The 20,537-nt window shown below is 29.7% G+C and overlaps 1 protein-coding gene and 1 long non-coding RNA gene across 3 annotated transcripts; both read left to right on the top strand.

The window, feature by feature from the left end:
- Window positions 1-1,281: 1,281 nt before the first annotated feature.
- LOC11445628 (protein pleiotropic regulatory locus 1) lies at window positions 1,282-3,652 on the top strand. The gene is made up of 7 exons (XM_039830087.1): window positions 1,282-1,630; window positions 1,751-1,834; window positions 2,085-2,145; window positions 2,266-2,332; window positions 2,860-2,924; window positions 3,035-3,115; window positions 3,248-3,652. Exons 2-7 carry the CDS (start codon window positions 1,772-1,774, stop codon window positions 3,412-3,414), a joined length of 504 nt encoding a protein of 167 aa, XP_039686021.1. The 5' UTR covers window positions 1,282-1,630; window positions 1,751-1,771; the 3' UTR covers window positions 3,415-3,652.
- A 5,863-nt stretch (window positions 3,653-9,515) lies between these two features.
- On the top strand, window positions 9,516-10,544 carry LOC11445871 (uncharacterized). 2 transcript variants are annotated; one of them, XR_005644068.1, is made up of 2 exons: window positions 9,516-9,765; window positions 9,929-10,544. It is a non-coding gene; the product is annotated as an uncharacterized lncRNA (long non-coding RNA). The 2 variants fall into 2 exon arrangements; XR_005644067.1 differs by having other exon boundaries at window positions 9,926-10,544.
- Window positions 10,545-20,537: the final 9,993 nt, after the last annotated feature.

Raw genomic sequence — 20,537 nt, 5'->3', positions numbered from 1 at the left:
CACTTTTGTGTTAGTAGTAGTTGCAGGGCTTTTGGTTTGTTTTCCACATGCCTTTTATTTTCTATCCTATATTCCTATTGTTGCAAGGCAGAGATGTGTGGCATTTACATGTGATCATTCAAATTCTATAAAGAAAAACCAATAAAATTAAAGTCTTAAGGTTGTTACCGCTGTAACAGCCATTGTTATTTTGATCTTTGATAACGTTTTTGGAACTAAATGACATGAATTTTGAAGAGTTGATATGTAATTTTGCACTTCTTGATCATTGAAAGAAGTCTTTAGTGCTCCATGACTTGGCTTGGTCAACAAGTTTTCTACCTTTGAAGTGTTTTTCATCTTTTTGCACCATTTCTTTATGTTTCTTTTGAATTATCTATCTATTAAAAACAAAAGGAAATGGTACCCGTAAACTTAACTCAGTCGGTAGAGATAATGCATTGTAATATATAGGGATTGGGGTTCGAACCACAAACACCTCACTTACTCACCTTAAAGGTACTTGAGCAAAAAAAAAACAAAAACAAATGGAAATGTAGTAAAATGCAAATAAAATATAAATAAAAACATTAATTTATTAAATAAAACGTAACTTAAAATATAGTTCAATAACAAGTTATCATTGCGTGACGCCTTTATGTTGGTCAGAAGTGGGAGATACAAGAATCCTCAGACCGAAAATCATTCGAGATACCACTGAAGGATTAAACTGATCAAGGAAAATTTTTAAAAATGCATGAGATTTGTTGCAGTTGATCCCAGTAATACATGGTTTTGTACTGGTTCTGCAGATCGAACTATCAAGGTATTTAATCAATTGATCACAAAATGCATGTTATAGTTGCTTGTTATGAGAAAATTTGTATATAAGACTCAAAACTTGGAGAACCATGTTGAATTATTGATTATGTGGATCTCCTTTACAATTTAATCTAAAACAGATATATTACTTTCCATGTATGTTAGCTTGTGAACTGCTTAACTAGGCTTATGCCTACTGTCAGTTAATTTCCCTATTCAAATTTTGAACTACTATTTTTTTTTTGTTAAACACTATATATTTATTACCATGTATTTGCTATAAATGAAGCTAGGAACTTTGAAATAGTTTATTAGCTTATCATGCTGAGTTTATTATTTTTCCTCTGTTCTATTCAAAGTCTTGGATGTATTTTTGCTAAGTTGTTCATTTGGACAGATATGGGACATGGCAAGTGGTATTCTAAAGCACACATTAGTAGGTTACACAGTGATCAAGTAAGAGGTGAGGAGCTAAAGTATAATTATTTATTAGTGCTGGCAGCAATTGTGAATTGGATTAATAATAACATTGTGCTTTCTCTACAGGCCTTGCTATTAGCAACAAACATACTTACATGTTTTCTGCTGGTGATGATAAGCAAGTTAAATGTTGGGATCTTAAACAAAATGAGGTAAAATCCTCATGATTTTCAGGTGAATATTTCAGCAATCACTGAACTTATCAGATATATCGAGCCACTAATGAACGTTATATTATTTTATTTAGGTTATTAGTTCTTATCATGGTCATCTTAGTAGTGTTTATTGCTTGGCTCTTCATCCCACATTTGACATTTTAGTGACTGGAGGACACAATTCTGTTTGCCGGGTATGGACTTGTTTTGATATGGTATATTGAGATTTAGGTGGATGGAGTACTTTCTGCTCATCTATTTCCAATATGTAGAAAATAAATGTGATCACTATGTTTTGGTGATACCAAATTCAGGTCTGGGACATACGTAGTGAAATGCCGGTTCAAACTCTTTCAGGTCATGATAACGCTATCAGCTCTTTGTTTATCCGGCCAACGGTATGCAGATTCTTCTCCTGTTGTCTATATTTTTTGTTTCTGTCCTCTGACACACACATACCCATGTCTGTAAAACTGGCATGTAGGTTATCTGAGTGACTTGGACCACAAGTTTTTGATATGATAATTGTGTAGAGAAACTTCAGCATTCAAATGTGGCTTTGAAACATGTCTTAATATAGTTTTATACTTTTAAATCTTCTTTTTTCCTTACTTTGGGGGGACTTATTCTGCTCATTTTTGTTCATAGGACTCTCACGTTGTCACCAGTTCTCATGATTCTACAATTAAGATGTGGGACCTTAGATATGGTAATTTATTGTTGATTTTTCATATCTTCTTGTTTTTCTATGCTTGTGCTGTGATATATGCACTTGAACTCGTTTTCGGTAATGTGTTTTTTACCAACTTTACACAATTCATTATTGCAGGTAAAACAATGTTAGCTCTTAAAAACCATAAACAGTCGGTTCGGGCAATGGTTCCACATCCTACGGAGTATGTGTTCAGTATCAGTTGATTGTTACTTGTAGAATGATTGGCTTATTTTTATATTTAAATCTGTTATTTCATTTTTTTCTTCTCCGTCTCACACTCTCACTCCTTCTTATTTGTTGGCTGCATGCAAGCTTTTGCATCTGCATCGGCTGATAATATTAAAAAGTTCACCCTTCCAGAATGAAATTTTCGTCACAATATGGTGTGATTTCATAAACTTATTCTTATCAAACTTGTGTGATTAGGAGGATCGTTAACTATAAGGTTTACCGTATATTGTAGAAGAGAAAAATGAAGGTGGACTGTAATTGTAAACTGTTATTGAATCTGATATATATAGACTATGCTACTAGTGACCATTCTAATTGGTTTCAATTAGTTACAGATCAGAATATTTTAGAATGAGCCGAGCTTCTAATGAAACTTGTAAACATAAAATTGAAAATATATAAGCTGCAACCGGTGCAAATGCTAGAAAACAGAAAAGGCTAGAATTGATGTGTTTTCATTATTTGTTGCACGTGCAGGTCTCAACAGAAAACTACTGTCGATGCAATGGCTGTCAATGATAAGGGTGTTATGGTTACCGGAGGTATTGACCTAGAACTAAGTAAATTTCTGGTTAGGATTATGTTTCATGGAATAAATTAAATAAATCTTTGTCCCGATTTTTCTGATAATCTTGACTTTTCCATGTTTCAGGTGACAATGGCAGTATGTGGTTCTGGGATTGGAAGAGTGGTCATAATTTCCAGCAATATTCTCAAACAATTGTACAACCTGGTATGCTGCATATTTGGCTGCTTTTACACGTTTAGTTTGATGCTAGTTAGTTCTACTGTATACACAAGATTAACAATCATGTATAACTAACTACTTTTATCTGTTTCATATTTCCCAAACCCCTTCTTACAGGTTCAATGGACAATGAGGCTGCTATTTATGCTTTAACGTATGATGTCACGGGTACGAGGCTTATATCATGTGAAGCTGACAAGACCATAAAAATGTGGAAAGAAGATGACACTGCCACTCCAGAAACACATCCACTTAACTTCATACCTCCTAATAACATTCGTTGATTCGAGTTACGCGATCGTCATTTATTCTGACAAGTAATACACATTTTGATTAGATGTATTGTTACTTGGAGGTGTTGATAGACAATGACAAATGGCTAGACTCACACAAGTGTGGACAAGTGGAGAATCTCGGTTTTGAACTCTGGCCTCATGCATATTGTCTTTGCAGCTACCAATGAGTTGTATCTACAAGATGTGCAATTTTTTATTCACACTTCTCTTCATAACAAACTCATCCTTTTTGTACCATTGTATTTCATGTTGGTTATTACTATGAACTCTTGGTCTTTATTATAAAAGAAAATCTACTTTTTAGATTCATTCAATAAATGATGTATCTAATGCCTAATATAGACTATACATTGTTATTGAATGTATCTAATATCTAATATAGTCTAGATACATTGTTATTGAATGACTATAAAAGTAAAGTTTATCTTATAATAGAGACCGGAGTAGCAAATTGATAAGTATTTCAATAGCTTTGCAATTCTTTTCGGTGCATAAACTACTGAACTCTCCAAACACAACCCAAAAAAACAAAAAGAAATTCGCTTGACATGTATGTTTTGTGATAGAGCAATATTATTTGAACATCAATTTGGTTGACAACCATATTTTTACAAAGAAAAGTATGTGTTGGCACAAAAACCAAAGCGATAGAGAGAAAATAAAAATATAATATGAGTATGAGAGAGAAAGTTGTCACAAAAGTTGTTAGAAAATGGTTGTACAAATATCATTTCTCTTTGTAATATTGCTCGTCTAAAAAAATGCATTTTTTTAGTTTTTGGTATAATTTAAGGGTTAGGCAGGAAGCTTATAGTCTAAAATATCATCCTTGACAACAATGATATATTTAATACATAATTGATAAGTTTCTAATTTCTTTTACATATACTTTTTTAAACAATAATTTTAAGATATACTTTAAAAAAAAAAAAAAAAACATTTGTAGATGCGGTTTTTTAACATGATTATTTTTTCTTCCATAACTTATTCATCATATTACAATATAAATCATTGTTGCAGGCATACAACATTTTCATTGCACACTTATTATGCAAGTCAAACAAAGTCCAAGAAGTATAACACACCGTTCATAATTTATAGAAAATTGATCTCACGCACCAAAAAATTACCTTAATACCCCAACCAGCAGTTAAATGTTGTTGGAGATTTTGAAGGTAATTTTGGATACGTAAGAGCAATTTCAGAAGCTTAAATAGCAATACCCTAATTTATATCCCTCCATGCAATGGTAATATAAGGCTTCACGTCAGCTAGGCTTCCAATTTCCAAAGCCAATTTGCCACACCGTGTCTTCAAACTACACCCCCCTTTTATTTCTATATATGTAGGACATCTAGAGTCATTTTTTATGGCTCCAACATCCCGTTTCTTTAGCCTCAAGTAACCGCTCTCCCACCTGAATGCATACATAAATACTCAAAAACCCTTTTGAATTTTATTTGGAGTATATATATAGGAATTGTTCCCAATGAAGCAACATTTTTTTTTCAACAGATCTCCACAAACATTGACAATTTTCTTTCTGTAGCCAAAAGTATGCATTCCTAGATTTATTGGGGTGTGATTTAACTCCCTAATCAATCAGAAGGGTTAACAACAACACAACTTCATCATGCTAATTTAAAATCTTCTTTATTCAATAAGCAACACACACTCAAGCTATCTTTTGGAATCATTTTGTGGCATCTTGAAGTTTGGCATCCATTATGGGTATTAAAAAAAAGAAAAAAAAGAAGGAAGTGAAATAGAAATAAATAGAGAGTTTATGGAGAGTAGGACTTTATAGTCATTTGTTAAACAATTTCAAGAGCACAAAAAATTGATTGATAGTCATTTTCAGAGCCTCATTGCATTTTAGTTGATATTTCTAAAGAGCGTGTATAGTCAAACAATCAAAATTAATTTATTTTTAGTCTATCTGGCATTTTAGCTTCTATCCAAAAAAAAAACATGGATAGTTAAGCAATTAAAATTCATTTTTCAGCCTAATTGAAATTTTAGCTTCTATATCCATAAAAAATAATAGATATAGTTAAGTAACCACAAATAATTTTTCTTAGCTTAATTGACATTTTAGCTTCTACCTATAAAGATAATGGAGTAATTAAAATTCATTCTTTATAGCCTAATGATATTTTGGCCTCTATCCATTAAAAAAATATTGTTAACGAGTGTCCTCGGAACACTCTTTAAACATGCTAAATTAAAAAATTATTTTTTAAAAATGTCAAAGTTTTCAATTTCCAATGCATTGATTATATAAACTTTTGTAAAAAGTTATCATTTAAAACCCTTAGGGCACTTTAGATTCTATCCAAAAATGGATAGTTGGAAAAAAAATTGAAAACTTTTCCAATTAATAATAAAGCTAGAAAGAATGCCAATAAAGTTAGTTATTAAAATGATTTTGAATAAAGTTCTAACTAACCTTTTCCGAAAAGCTTCAAAGAAATTCTTTTTTTTATAGAGAAAGAAGTTTATAGTTTTTCATTATTAATCAAAGTAGAGTTACACAATGCAAAATATTAAGATATGACATAGTGCTTCCCTAGTTAAAATATGGGCAACACTATTGGGTTAATTAAGTAAATGATTTCTATAAATATTCAAAATTTTGTTTTTAATCCCAATAAAATAAAATCACACTTTTTAGTCTCTATGATATTTTTCTTAAGTATTTTAGGGACAAAAAATGTTGACAGAAATTTTTGACAAGGACTAAAAATGATGATAGAAAAATTTTATAAGGACTAAAAATGCTGACGGAAAATCTTATAGGGACTAAAAAGTGTGATTTTATTTTGTAAGGACTAAAAATAAAATTCTGAATATTTATAAGGACCATTTACTTAATTAACCCTAAACTTTTACATCAGAGTTCACTAAATCAGTCATCCATAAATGTCTAAAATCATGAATTATAGCCATAAAATCAAAGACACCATCCTAAAAATAAATACTATATTTTACAATTTTGGAGTCTGTTTCAAAATTCATATTTATCTGGTTAAGATTTTTCACTTACTAAATTGTTTGTAAAAGTCTAATTAACGTTTCCCCATCTCTACATCGTGAGAAGGGGAGAATGAAGTTGTTTGACCTGTAATAAAATTACCTTGCCTCAAAGAACAGTATTTGCTACAATTTTAAATTGGATAAACATTCAATGTCATTTTTTTTTAAAGGGTATCATTTCTTAAATTAAATGTAATTAAGGGTGTATATAAAATATATATTAATATTTATTACGTAACAAATATAACCAAGATCACTAATATTTATAACCCTGGTTAAGTATGCCTTTACATGTGAAAAATATAGGAACATAGAAAATAAAAATATTTTCCTTTCAAAAAATATAAATAATTATTCCATTTCCCAATTAAAGAGAAAGTACTACAGTATACATTAAAAGAGATTGCGACTTTTTATGATTTTATTTAATTTTTAGTTCGACCTTTTTTCCTTTATAGCACTAAGATCATTTACAATAGTTTTTCTATTCAACAACATTCAACATCCACTTTTTCAATTCCTAATATTCCATATCATTTTCTCTCTCTTATTCAACTTTTATCCTCTCCAATGATTTTTCATTCAACACTCTACCCTACCATCTTTTATTTCTTATTCTTATTTAATTTTATATTTTTGTTTTTATAATTACATAAAATTACAATTATCAATTATAATTAAATTAAATTAAAATAAAAAACACTTAACAATTTATTTTTTAGTGTTTTGTAAAAACAAAATTTATTTAAATAATTTATTTTTATTTTCTTAACTTAAAATGCAATAAAATAAACTAAGCACGCGACACACAAATAACTTAAAATGCAAGACAACAAACTTCAAAATACAGACAAATATTTGATTGAAATTAATTTCCAAACAGCTTTTGGCTCATTTCACTAAAAAAAGATTAAAACTTCAAAAGAAAAGCTAATAATAATAGTGAAAAACTTAGTTTTTTTTCTGTGTCCAAATCAAATGAACCAAATCTCTATTTATAGGTAAAAAAAAAAATTATGAATTTTGGTATAAAAAATTTTTTAAAAAAATTAATTTATAATGAAATAATTGAGTTCAAATTATTAATTAAGATTGTAACCAAAAAAAAATTATTAATTAAGATGAGATAAATCCAAACAACCAATCAGATGAGTACACTTGGTCTAATCAAATAACAATAAATCTTAACAAATTATATATGATCAATAAGCAACTGAAAACTTTGCAGATATACCCCACAAAAAAGGAACTTTATAAATAATTAAAAAAAAAAAAACAGTACTTGCATGGTTTTTTCACGTCAACCACATTATCTCTATTATTGTTTGAATATTTGTGGCTGAAAAGGGACTTTTATGAACTGATAGTATATTATATTCCTTCAAAAATGAACTGATAGTATATGGAACATCAATAACATATATATGGGTTTGCTAGAACACACCCACTAATTTTTATGTGGGAGTGTTTTAGCAAAGCTACACCTTAGGGTGTATTTAACTACTTTTTAGTTATTCATTTGCTAAAATACTCCTTTTAAAAAATAAGTGGGTGTATTCTAGCAAATGTCTATAGGATTTGCTAGAACACACCCACTTGTTTTTTTAGAAGGTGTGTTATAGCAACATACACCTTAAGGTGTATTTATTAACTTTTTAGTTATAACTTGCTAAAACACTCTCACATAAAAATCCCATATATATATATATATATATATATATATATATATATCATCAGTGGATTATAATTTTTGTTTATGAACATCACACACAATGGCTCTTGAAGTCTTTTTAAAGCCAAATTCGAATCTAAGTACGATAAACATTTCCATATGGTTTTCAAATAAAGCATATAAGGGTCCGTTCATAAAGGATGTATGACATGCATGGCCACCGAATCCATGAAAGTGAAAATAAAAAGGAAAATCATTTGTATATCTCAGTCTATTTTAACACAAATGTGGGCATGAAAACTATGTCTCGCAACCATAGTGCACAAAGTAACTGGGGGGCTCATTATGAAAAACCAAAAGCAACATGTTAAATTTGTAATATATATAATATAGTACGGCCTATTTATTTTAAAGTTTAAAATTGACTTATGCCCCTTTTATCAAATAAAAGAAGAAGAAAAAAATCACATATACTCTGTCGGTCCTTCCTATCCTATCTCTCATATATAGGAACGCATTATTATTATTATTATTTTCATTAAGAAAGTTAATAAATATTCACGGATAAAATAAAATGATATATTTTCTTTTTTGGTCAAGTAGCCTAGTGGCTAGAGCTCACACAATTTAATTGTGGAGAAGTGGAGTGTCCGGGGTTCGAACCCGGCTCCTGCATATAATATGCAATATCCCTACCAACTGAGCTATGCTCACGGGGATAATAAAATGATATATTTATTAACTTAATATTTTATCGATTACAATCGCCGATTACTACATATATAATAATATTCATTTTTTTTTAAAAAAAGTTTATATCATCAATTACACTCGCCGATATACTTGTTAAATATATGTATTGCGGATATTTATCCATATGGTTATGCATGGACTATATGCAAATATCATTTTTATCCATCAAAACGGATTGTGGATGATTAGTTTACATGCATATGAACACCATTGTTTACGTGTGACTCTCCTTACATGCCTTATCAACACCCTTAATAAGAAGAATATATCTAACTTATACAAGTGAGTCTCCTTATTTTCTTCTACTAGAAAGCTGTATCGAAATGTCACCAATTAATAACAGAGTCCTTTCTATAGTGTTTTAGGACCACAGTTAGTAGTATCATATATCTAACTCAACATTGATATATATATACCAAGAATAAGAATATATAATAATAATAATGCATTAATAACAGTATATGTATCCACGTGTTGTCCCAGAAAAACAATATGTGTCCACGTGTTAATTGATGGGTAAGGAAGGGGACTGTGGGCAGATAATATGTAGTTGCGCCACGTGTTGAGGCAAATTTCAGAGAAAGGAACTAATGTGGACGTTGCTTTAGGATCCCACCTCACCTAAGAAAAAAAAAGAGCTGGGGGGAAGGAAGGAAGGAATCTAAAAGTGATTGATAGAGAGAAGGCACCCCACCCCACCCCACACCACACGCAAGCACATTCTGCAAAAAATTTAAAAAGGAATGGGACTTCAACGTGGGACTTGTAATGACAACAACAACTATTTATAAGCACCTTCATGTGCTCCTAAATAAGGGCCATCAAATGTCAAGCCCTACTAACAAAATATATATGTACATAGCTTTCTTGGCTGTCGGGTAAGAGGACCAACATACCATCTCATATGGTGAATTTAAAGTGTTGCATTGTCATATCACTCTTTAATTCACAATGTTGATATTAATAGATTCAATATCTATCATCCAAAACTTTACAATTGCGCATAAGTTTAAATATTGTTTGTCATTTCGTTTACAGCAGGAACCTACTTGATGGTGAGACCGATTATTTATTTTCTATCTTTATCTCTTAAAATAGAGGTCTCTATATTTATTTTGAGAAATATAGTGAACCCCCAACTAATCTGAGGACGTATGATTAGATCAAACTCAACGGTGATGATGAATGCAAGAGGAATAGTGAGACTCCGGGGTGTGGAGGTCTCTTTTGCAATTTAGACGAGCATTGGATCAAATACTACAATAAGAAAATTGGTTCATGTGATACACCTCAAGCGAAGATGTGAAGATTGTACCATGGTATGCCTTAGAGAAATCATATTTTGCAACTTGTTATGGAGAGTGATTAAAAAATTCGTGATTGACATGATTATATATAATTCCAATCTTGGCGAGGTAGTTTCCTCTTTGGTGAGGCGTATTTACATTCTTTTGACTTTGGATTGACAAGTATAAGTTCGTCATACTTGCTAGGAGGGTAACAAAAGTGATGAATGCTAATTATAGTCATTTTTGGAATTATTTTAGTTGCTTTATTGTTAAATCTCCTCTTGATGAGTTTTGTCGTTTCTATGATGTGGAATCTCCCCTTAGTGAGCTTTGTCGTTTGCTTTTTAATGATATTTATTTTATGTTTATATCTAGAATTGTTCGTCTAGTTTTTTAGCTTCGTTTTTTTGTTGAACTTTGACCTTCTATTGGACCAAAAAAAAATATTCAAGATGAACTTTCACCAATTGTGATATTCGAAATTTAAAATATAAATTAATTAACCACGTGATTAAGCTTGTTTTTGAGGTCCGCCAGATTGTTTGGGATAATTTGACTTCAATTTTTATGTGAAATAACTTTTTGTTAGACTTTACTTATCTCACAAACAAACCCTAATTATCGGACTCATCTCCTTAGAAACTAGATGGATAAAAAAAATTGAAATAAAAATTACTCTCTCCAAAAGGACGATGTGGCAAGTGAAATTCTCAAACAAAGATCGAATGGTAAACGAACAAACTATGACTAACTTTCTCATCTAGCCAAACTAAACTTGTCATTTTCTGATTTTCGATTGCACTAGCCAGATTCTTGAGTCTTGACTATCTAATTTATTGTCATTCGTCAATTCGTCCACTATGCAATTATAGCTAGACATCTCCAAAATTATGACTACAATTGAATTCATTTCTATGGGATTAGGTCACACGCAACTTTATCAACTTTTTATTCTAACATAGCAATTGCTTAAGAACCTAAAATTAATTCAACGAGTTCTCTTATATAAGAACCAATCATTCTTACAAGTCACATTCACATTTTTTTTTTTATGCAAGTCACATTCACTTTATCTTCTCACTTATAACAAGTTCTTAGCTATAACCGAGAAATTAACGATAGATAATCTTGGAATATTCGATGTTTGAGTTAACTAGATCGTACACATTCATTGGTAAATCTGAATAAATATCTTTTTTCTTTTGAGGAAAAATGTGTATCTTTTGGGTAAAAGTAAAAGGACAATGATTCTTCGTACAAGGCACACATCTTATCTTAGCTTCATGTACTATGGACAGGACAGCTCATCATCCAAATCCAAATATATAGGAAACGAGTACACTTTGGTCTTTGAATTGAATGTGGATCTATGGGGCTATAGCTTATGAGCAGTGATATTTTGACAATCATTTTGGTATAACCTTTGGGATAATTTATTGTTATCTCTTCTCATTTGTTAAAAATAATAGAAAGAGAAAAAAGAAGAGAGAGAATAAAAACATAATGTGAATATGAGAGAGAAAGTTGTACAAAAATTATACCAAAATGGTTGTACAAATATCATTTCTCATAGACTATAGTCCATTAATTTATCCAAAGTAAAAAAAAAATCCTCAAAAGTGGATTCCGTTACTGAAGTTAGTATTCAAATGTGTCTTTTTGTTGATCAATTTGGTTAGAGTTATTTTAATTCATTAAATTAACTTTTTAAACGAATTTAATTAATGTTGTTAATTTCTTTTTTTTTTTTTTACAAAGCTAACAGAAACAAAAGAAAAAGAATAGAACAAAAACACAATAAAAAAAGACTAAGAGATTAAATATTCTTGTCGGAGGAGAGGTGTGAACAACATAATCTAAGGTAGAAGAAGCACCAATCATAACTAGAAAATCTACACAGTTACTTCCTTCTTTAAGAGTGTGATCAATGGAAGCTAGTCAGTCAAAATTTAGGAGATCCTTGGCATCTTGAATCAACGTAGCATACTTGTGAAATATAGGGGTTAACTCTTTAAGGATTTGAACACAATGGAGAGAATTCGTATAGTAGAAAACCTCTTGAAAGTTCATCTCCTTAGCAAGTAACAACCGATGATGAATGGAAACTCAACAAGTAGAATGTTAGATGTGTCTGCAATGTAAACCAGAAAAACCTGCAATCCAACGGTCGAAGTAAACCTCCAAATCCTGCTCTGATAGGATTTCCTAAACAACCGTCATCAACATTAAGAATGATACAAGATTGATTAGAGGAGTTCCATCAAATCCATTTATCTGCAATCGTCGGGGTTGGAGAGCTAGAGAAGCAAGATATTAGGGTGGCAGATAAGTTACGAATATTAGAGAAACAAATAGAGTTCTAATTTCTCCAAAACCATCAGACTCCTGCGATAAAGATATTAGAAGATAATTTCTTATGTAGAAGATGATGAGCGACAACTTTATTTTTTATTGTATATCAAATGTGAGTAAAATTCTCAATAAAAAAGTGGATGTTGAACATCATATATCTATGAATATCTCATAAATTCAATGTTTTAAAATTTTAAGTTCAAATGTGGTGTTTAGTTTAACTTGTATGGATGCTTTAAGTTCAATTTATAAAATGATCTTCTAACACCCCTCGTGACCAACACTTCTCACCCAACTTTTCAGCTTCTCCAACCATGAAGTCATTCTTATATCTATGATCCATTAAATTACTAATAGAAGATACACTTAAACTAAAAGATTCGTTTGTATTATTGATATTCTCTCTACGTTCTAAAATGAAGTGTAATACGAGACAATTTCAAAAACAATAAGAAAAATATATGAATAAAATAAAGATAATTAATTAAGTGATACAACTTAAAAAAGATAATTTTAATATTGTTGTATTAAAAATTAGAAATGTCGGTTATTTAGAAACGGTTGTTTTTACAAAGAGATTAGTTATTTTGAGACAACAAAAGTATTTAATGACTACAATGACAATGTGTATGTTTGGTTTCACTTTTAGAGAAAACAAAATTGATTCTAGAGGTTTAGAATCTGACATGTTTGGTTGTTGTTGATTAAAATTGATTATGTTTCTAGAATTGATTCTACTTGAAACTAAAATTTGTAGTTTTTGATTCTAAAATTAATTCTAACATATAAATTTAAAGTTTCAACTCACTTTTAGACGGATGCATCCAAACACAAACCACTTTTATTCAAAATTATTTTTAATCAAAATCAATTTTATTGGAATGGTCGCACAACCAAACTCACACAATGTCTCAGGTACGAAGCCGTGACAAACTCGAACACATATTTCAGCTTCATAATCAAGTGAGTCAGTCAATCAGAGACCACTCAATATGCATTTTTACAGGCAGGCCTTGACTGAGAAATGGTTCAAACTTTGAAACTTGAGAGGTCTTAATCTAAATTCACACGAGCAAAAGAATTAATATACTGTTCAAACGGCAAAGAGTATTTTTCTTTTGCTATTCAATTATGCACTTAGAAGTATCACTATCATTAGTTAGATCAAGAAAGTGATTGCCATTTGCCTTAAGCTTTTGTCATAACCCTCTTGATTTTAGGCATATAATTAGAAGATACTCACTCTAGCTAAGGGTCAAATTGGTCTTCTAATTTGACCAAGTAAAATTTTGGTATACTTCCATTTACTTTGTCTTGTTTGTGAACGTGTGTATGTCAGTGTGTGTGTGTATATATGCTAAGGCGTTGCTTAAACAAATGGCCACATAAAACATATTGTCGATATATTGTCTATACTTTTTAATGTTTTGGTATATCTAGCCAACGATTTCATGACATTCGATTATTAAATGGAATGGGCAATATTAAATATGTATATGTAAACATGTGCATACCTTTGTCAGAGTTTTTTCTTTTGTCACACAATGTAAATAAGTAATATTTTGAAACTTTTGGTATTAAAATTTATTTTTAGTTAACTAACATGTGATTTTGGTCTCTTTTCCAGCAATTTCAGCCTAATTTAATCTCACAAATTAATGAAATATTATACCATCGATTTTCTTTACTAAGTCCACGTAAGTCTCATTTTTTTTATTAAAAGATTTTCTTTATATTTATTTTTTAAAGCAAAAGAAAAAGTTGATTAAATAAAAAAAAAACAAGGAAATACAAACACTGGGTTTGACTCAAGAAACCACATATGAAAGTTTAGGTCAATCCAAATGGATAACACAAACATACAAAACAATAAATGTTGAACTAACTCTAATCATTTCTAATAAACGAGCACCGATCGCAAGCACAATATTGAACCGCATACGGATGCGAAACTAGATTAGAAAAAATGTATTGTATAAAACAGTTTAATCGATCCAAATTATGAATTTTTTTAATTGATTAAGATAATTTGAGAGTTTTAATTAATGAAAGGAGGTCCAGGAACTTGATTGTAACAATTAAAACTTGAGGGAAGAACGACGATACTCGCCATAATTTGAAAAGTTTGATGAAATATTCAGGTTTGATCATTTTATCAATTTTTTAAAGAAGTTAAATTAACTCACTTAAATTATCATTAGTGAAAATATCTTAAAATTCTTAGTTTATCTCCGAGTATCAACTATGATATGGAACTATACATTCTTAGTATTTCTCGAGACATAGTTTATTATTATAGTTTAGTAATTAGACATCTATACCGATGTGAAAAAGATTGACTATTTCAATCAAATATAAGCAAATCCTAGGCTTATCTTGTCAAAATGAAAAACGCGTTAGGAGTTTATTATAGTTTAGTAATTTTCATACGACAAGCTATAGTTTTTACAGGATGCAATGGTTTATTTAAAAAAAATAAAAGACTTAATTGCACTTTTCCCCCATATAGTTTGCCAATTGTGCGATTTTGCACCTCATAGTATTAAACGAGCGATTTTGCCCCCTATAGTTTTCCCCATTTCTGACTTTATGGTCCCTAGGATATTTAGTGCTGATATGTATGTTTTTTATCAATTAATGTGTGTCACGTGTGTAATTCCATTTTTAAAAAAAAAATGGTATTTTTCAGATTTTGAAAGAAGGAGGCACGTGATATTTCTTCTTAAAATCTGAAAAATCACGTGCTCCTTCTCTCAAAATCTGAAAAATATCATTTTTTATTTTTTTTAAAAATGGAATTACACACGCGACATACATTAATTGATAAAAAAACCAGCACTAAATGTCATGGGGGCCATAAAATCAGAAAGAGGGAAAACTATAGGGGACAAAATCGCTCGTTTAAAACTATGGGATGCAAAATCGCACAATTGGCAAACTATAGGGGGGAAAAGTGCAAGCCAAAATAAAAAAATCTACAGTTTTCTGTCTATAACACAATATTATCGCTTCCTAGTGAAATTCTTAGAGATCTTTGTTGTGTTATTTAGTCAAACTATATGTGTTTCAGCCTAACTATTTTGTCTTCATGAATAAGACGTTTTTTTACTTAATTATTCGAAGTATTAGTTCTTTGTAAGGTCAGCCATATTAAGTACTATGAAATATGTACTCATATACAGCAATAAATCCAAGAGAACTTGTCTTGCTTCTATACAACGACATCTTGATGACAAGAATGAAAGACCCTTCGCTTTCATTTACTGCATATGGGTTAGGATAAGAAAATTAATGAATCATAGCGTGTGACAATAATGTTCATTTAAGCCACAATTTTTAACTCAACTGTCAAATATCGATATCGATAGATAGAACACTTTAAACATGTTTCAAATTAATGATTCTTCACTTTTGTAGATGAGTTTTTAAATGGTTATTGTCATTCTGTTTAACTATAAAAAGATGTACATTAATGTTTGGTTAAGTGTCATCCAACATACACACATTTAAAATTAATCCATTAAACTTAACTAATTAAAAAAGTTAACAATAGCTTTACTTGTGAATTTGAATCCTCTATAATGCGTAGAGTAAAGTGTAAAGTGCGAAAATTAATAATTGTTATTTTAATATATTCGTTATTTAATAAAGAAATGTATATTAGTGAAAAACTATAATAAATGCTGAATTGATATTTTAAAGTGATAATTATTTCGTGGCAAAAAAATGTTACAGTGAGACTACAAGATTTAGTAGTGTTTGTATAAATCAAAGGGTAATTGTCGGTAATGGCAATACTATACAACTTTTGTTCTCGCCTTAACTCAAAAAGTTTCATATTTCATTCTCAATGGTAATTGTAACATTCCAATTAGCATTTCATCTCGCAATCCTAGTTTACATTATGAGTTGAAGGGCAATACTATATAATTTTTATTGTTAATATTCTAACTTTTTTTTTGGTAGTCTATTTATTATAAAATACAGAAACATTAGTGTATAATTTGTGGGGGAAAATGACGAAGCAACTTCATAGTTTATTTTTACCACATGCAGATATAAAAATGGAATCAAACATATATCGTAGGACGTGACCTGGAAAATATATGGGATCGTGAGAGAAAGGCTTAGTTTAAGAATATCTACGTCATAGTTCAATTGCAATATAATTCTTTAGGAAGGTTTGCAAGTAATTCAGGCTTCTATTTCTTTCTCCAAATGGCCACGATTCTTACTTAGATTATGACATTGCAATAGAAAAATATTCTAAGTTCTACCGCTACCAACTTTCAGCAATTTATTTTCATTTAATAATATACCTGAATTATTTGAAGTTTGATTTGGTATATACTTATCGTTCAATCATCTAAAGTCGTGTCACTTATTTACATTTAATTATTTTAAAATAGATTTGAATATTTTAAACTAATTATATCTACAGGGAATTAGAGTATCGATATCTAACAAAACTTCAAAATACACCACAGAATTTTTGTATACGTTAAGCACGGTTTTCTCAACAAAACAAATCGCATATATTGATCATTCTTTTCGTTTACACTTTCTAGCCAAATGTTAGCGTTTCCATTTTTCTATTTCAACACCATTATATATGCAAACACAACAAAACAAGAATAAGCAAGACAAATATATTAGAATATGATTTATATTGTACAACAAAAAAAAAAGTATATATATATTATGTGCAATGAGTATGGAGAGTTTGGTTCTTCAACTAGTTTGAGATTTGAACTCGTTAAGTAAGTGATTGGTGTGGCTCATAAAAATTTCGACGGTGATTAATCATTGTTAAACAATAACAAAAACTTTTATAAACTTCGTATGAATACCATAATATAAAACAATGTTGAGCAAACCTTTATACTGGGATGATACTTGTTTAATATTAAATATCATTTTTGCTTCTTAAAAAATGTTTGATATGCACAAACATTTCTTATTATATTAGTTGATTTGGCAGATTCATATATATATATATATATATGTTTGGGAATTTTGGATTCTCATTCTTTTATTAAAAAGACATGAGTATATACTCAAATAAACTTATGCATATTCTCACTAGTATCAAAACCAAATAATCCTCACTAGTATGTATGTCTTTAGTCTAAATAGAGTTTTTTTTTACAGATATCGAATATAAGGAAAACGTCAGAAACTTCAATATTCACATAGATCCCTCGATTTCATTTTTTAGAGGTTTAATGCTTGAATCCACAACACATTTATTTTATTGATATAAGTTTATTAGGGAAAGTTTGAATTCATATAGTAGTTTCCATTATATAAACAAATGCTTTATATGGATTAATTAAGTGATTGGTGCTTAATATGGATTAACTAAGTGATTGGTTTCCCTTCAAAAATTGGAGGTGATGCCTAAATTACCCTCTCTTGTTTAGAGAGTATTTACCCTTTTAAGATATCAACCAATCAAAATATAATATATAAATGTAACATTAAATGTCAAATAAATGAGTCAAATTTTCAATAAAAAAAATCAATTTTAATAAGGTAACTTTTAATTTTTATTTAATTATATTTAGGTATACAATCTTAATTAATTTACACTATAGGGCTTGTAACAATTAAAATTTCATATCAAATTCAACCCATCATGGTTGTGTTTGGTAACACGAATAAGCTAGCTTATAGCTTGTTGGACTAGCTTAGAAACTTGTTTTGATATAATAAGATGTGTTTGGTAAAAAACTTTTTTCACTAGCTTATAGCGTGTTTTGAGAAGCTATTTCAAGTAATTTTTGAGCTTATAGCTGGTAGTTTTTATATTTTCATCCAATTTTAACCCTATTAATTTAATTTAATTATTTTTTAATAAAACAACATGTTCATGGCTTAAAAAATAATGGCCAAGTTCATAGCTTATTTTTTAATAAAACAACTGCCACGTTTTCTCCTTTCAAAAAAAAACTATCATGCTTTATTTTATTTTTTAATGAACGCTTTATATATATTTCTTAAAAGAAATGCTTTATATTTAACTATAACTAGCCTACGGTACGTTGTAAAATTTTATATATTCTTGCTTGCATTTTTTCCACCTTCCTCTTATTTTTGGGATTCATAAAAGTAGAGATCAATGAGCTTTTTTCCCCTTTTGTACAAAAAAAAAAAAAAAAGAGATTGTCGGTGAAATTTTATTGGAGACTAAAACCAAAAGTTTGAATATTTATAGGATCCAAAATATAGTTAACCATAAATTAAAATATAAAAAATAAATACATTAGAAAAAAAATCTCTCTCTCTCTCTCTCTCTCTCTCTCTCTCTCTCTCTCTCTCTCTCTCTCTCTCTCTCTCTCTCTCTCTCTCTCTCTCTCTCTCTCTCTCTCTCTCTCTCTCTCTCTCTCTCTCTATATATATATATATATATATATATATATATAAACATGTCCTTTTATGTCATTTTATACTTATCAGCCACTTCAACAGCTAATTTTATCAAACACTTCAATTTTAATAAACCATCTTTTCAACTATAAGCTATCAGTTATAAGACATCAGCTATAAGCTTGTTTTTCAGCTTTCAGCTAGTTTATAGCTTATTTTTACCAAACACACACCACATACGTTCATAAATTTTGTTCCATTCCAAAACATAGAATACACATAACGTGCAATTTCTTCTTCATTCTTCTTCCCATCTTGATTGTTCAATTCTCCCGTTCAAGAATTGCCGTTGTTTCCAATTATCATGAGAATCGTTGTCGTCCTTTTGATTCCAGACATTGTCAGAATCGGTGTTCTTTCCATAATCACATCGATATCATGACTTGATTTTTCTTCTTGATTTGATTTTTCATTTTCGTTTCTTTCTCACTACTATCGTGACTTGATTGCAACCGTTTCACACTTATAATGCGACATTGGTGACTTTCAACTTTGGCATGAATTCCAATAATGCTTTCTTTTTTATTTGGGTTTTGAGTTTGATTGAGTTGTTTGAGATTATATAAAATTGTATTTTATCACACATATTTTGCATTTGATTAAGATAAATGAATCTTCAATGCGTTGATTATTAATTTTATTTTTGGTACAATAAATTTACTTTTGGAATTTGTTTTATTCAAATCATTATATTGTGTTGTTATGTTGTTTCTGTTCCTGGTGAATTTTGTGTTGCCGAAATGAACATTTGTTGAGATTGTGAACACGGTGTGAGGTTGGTTAAAGCTATGGAAGAGAAGACAAAGTCAAATAAATAAATAATAAATAATGCTAATACAAACATGAATTTCATAAGGTGGGTGTTAGTTCGTGAGCAATTCGTGGATATAGCTTTTGGAAACAAAACCGATTCTCACAATGTCTGGAATCAAATGGACGACAACGATTCTCACGATAATTGGAAACAACGGCAATTCTGTAACGAAAGAATTGAACAATAAAGATGGGAAAAAGAATGAAGAAGAAATTGCACGTTATGTGTGTTATAGGTTTTAGAATGGAACAAAATTTATGAACGTATGTGGGGTGTATTTGGTAAAAATAAGCTATAAGCTAGCTGAAAGCTGAAAAACTAGCTTATAGCTGATGTCTTATAACCGATAGCTTATAGCTGAAAAGATGGTTTATTAAAATTTAAGTGTTTGATAAAATTAGTTGTTGAAGTGGCTGATAAGTATAAAATGGCATAAAAGGACACGTTGATATATATATATAGGCATTTTTTCTAATGTATTTATTTTTAATATTTTAATTTATGGTTAACTATGTTTTGGATCCCTATAAATATTCAAACTTTTGGTTTTAGCCTCCAATAAAATTTCACAGACAATTTTGATCTCTGCTTTTATTTTTTGTACAAAAGACGGCAAAATCTCATTGATCTCTACTTTTATGAATCCCAAAAATAAGAGGAATGTGGAAAAAAAAAATGAAAGCAAGAATATATAAAATTTTACAACGTACCGTAGGCTAGTTATAGTTAAATATAAAGCATTTCTTTTAAGTAATATATATATAAA

This window comes from Medicago truncatula, chromosome 2, assembly GCF_003473485.1.
Source record: "Medicago truncatula cultivar Jemalong A17 chromosome 2, MtrunA17r5.0-ANR, whole genome shotgun sequence".
In the NCBI taxonomy this organism is placed as follows: Eukaryota; Viridiplantae; Streptophyta; class Magnoliopsida; order Fabales; family Fabaceae; genus Medicago; species Medicago truncatula.
The sequence above is the reverse complement of the archived record's forward strand: the minus strand, read 5'-3'. Positions and strand labels throughout refer to the sequence as shown.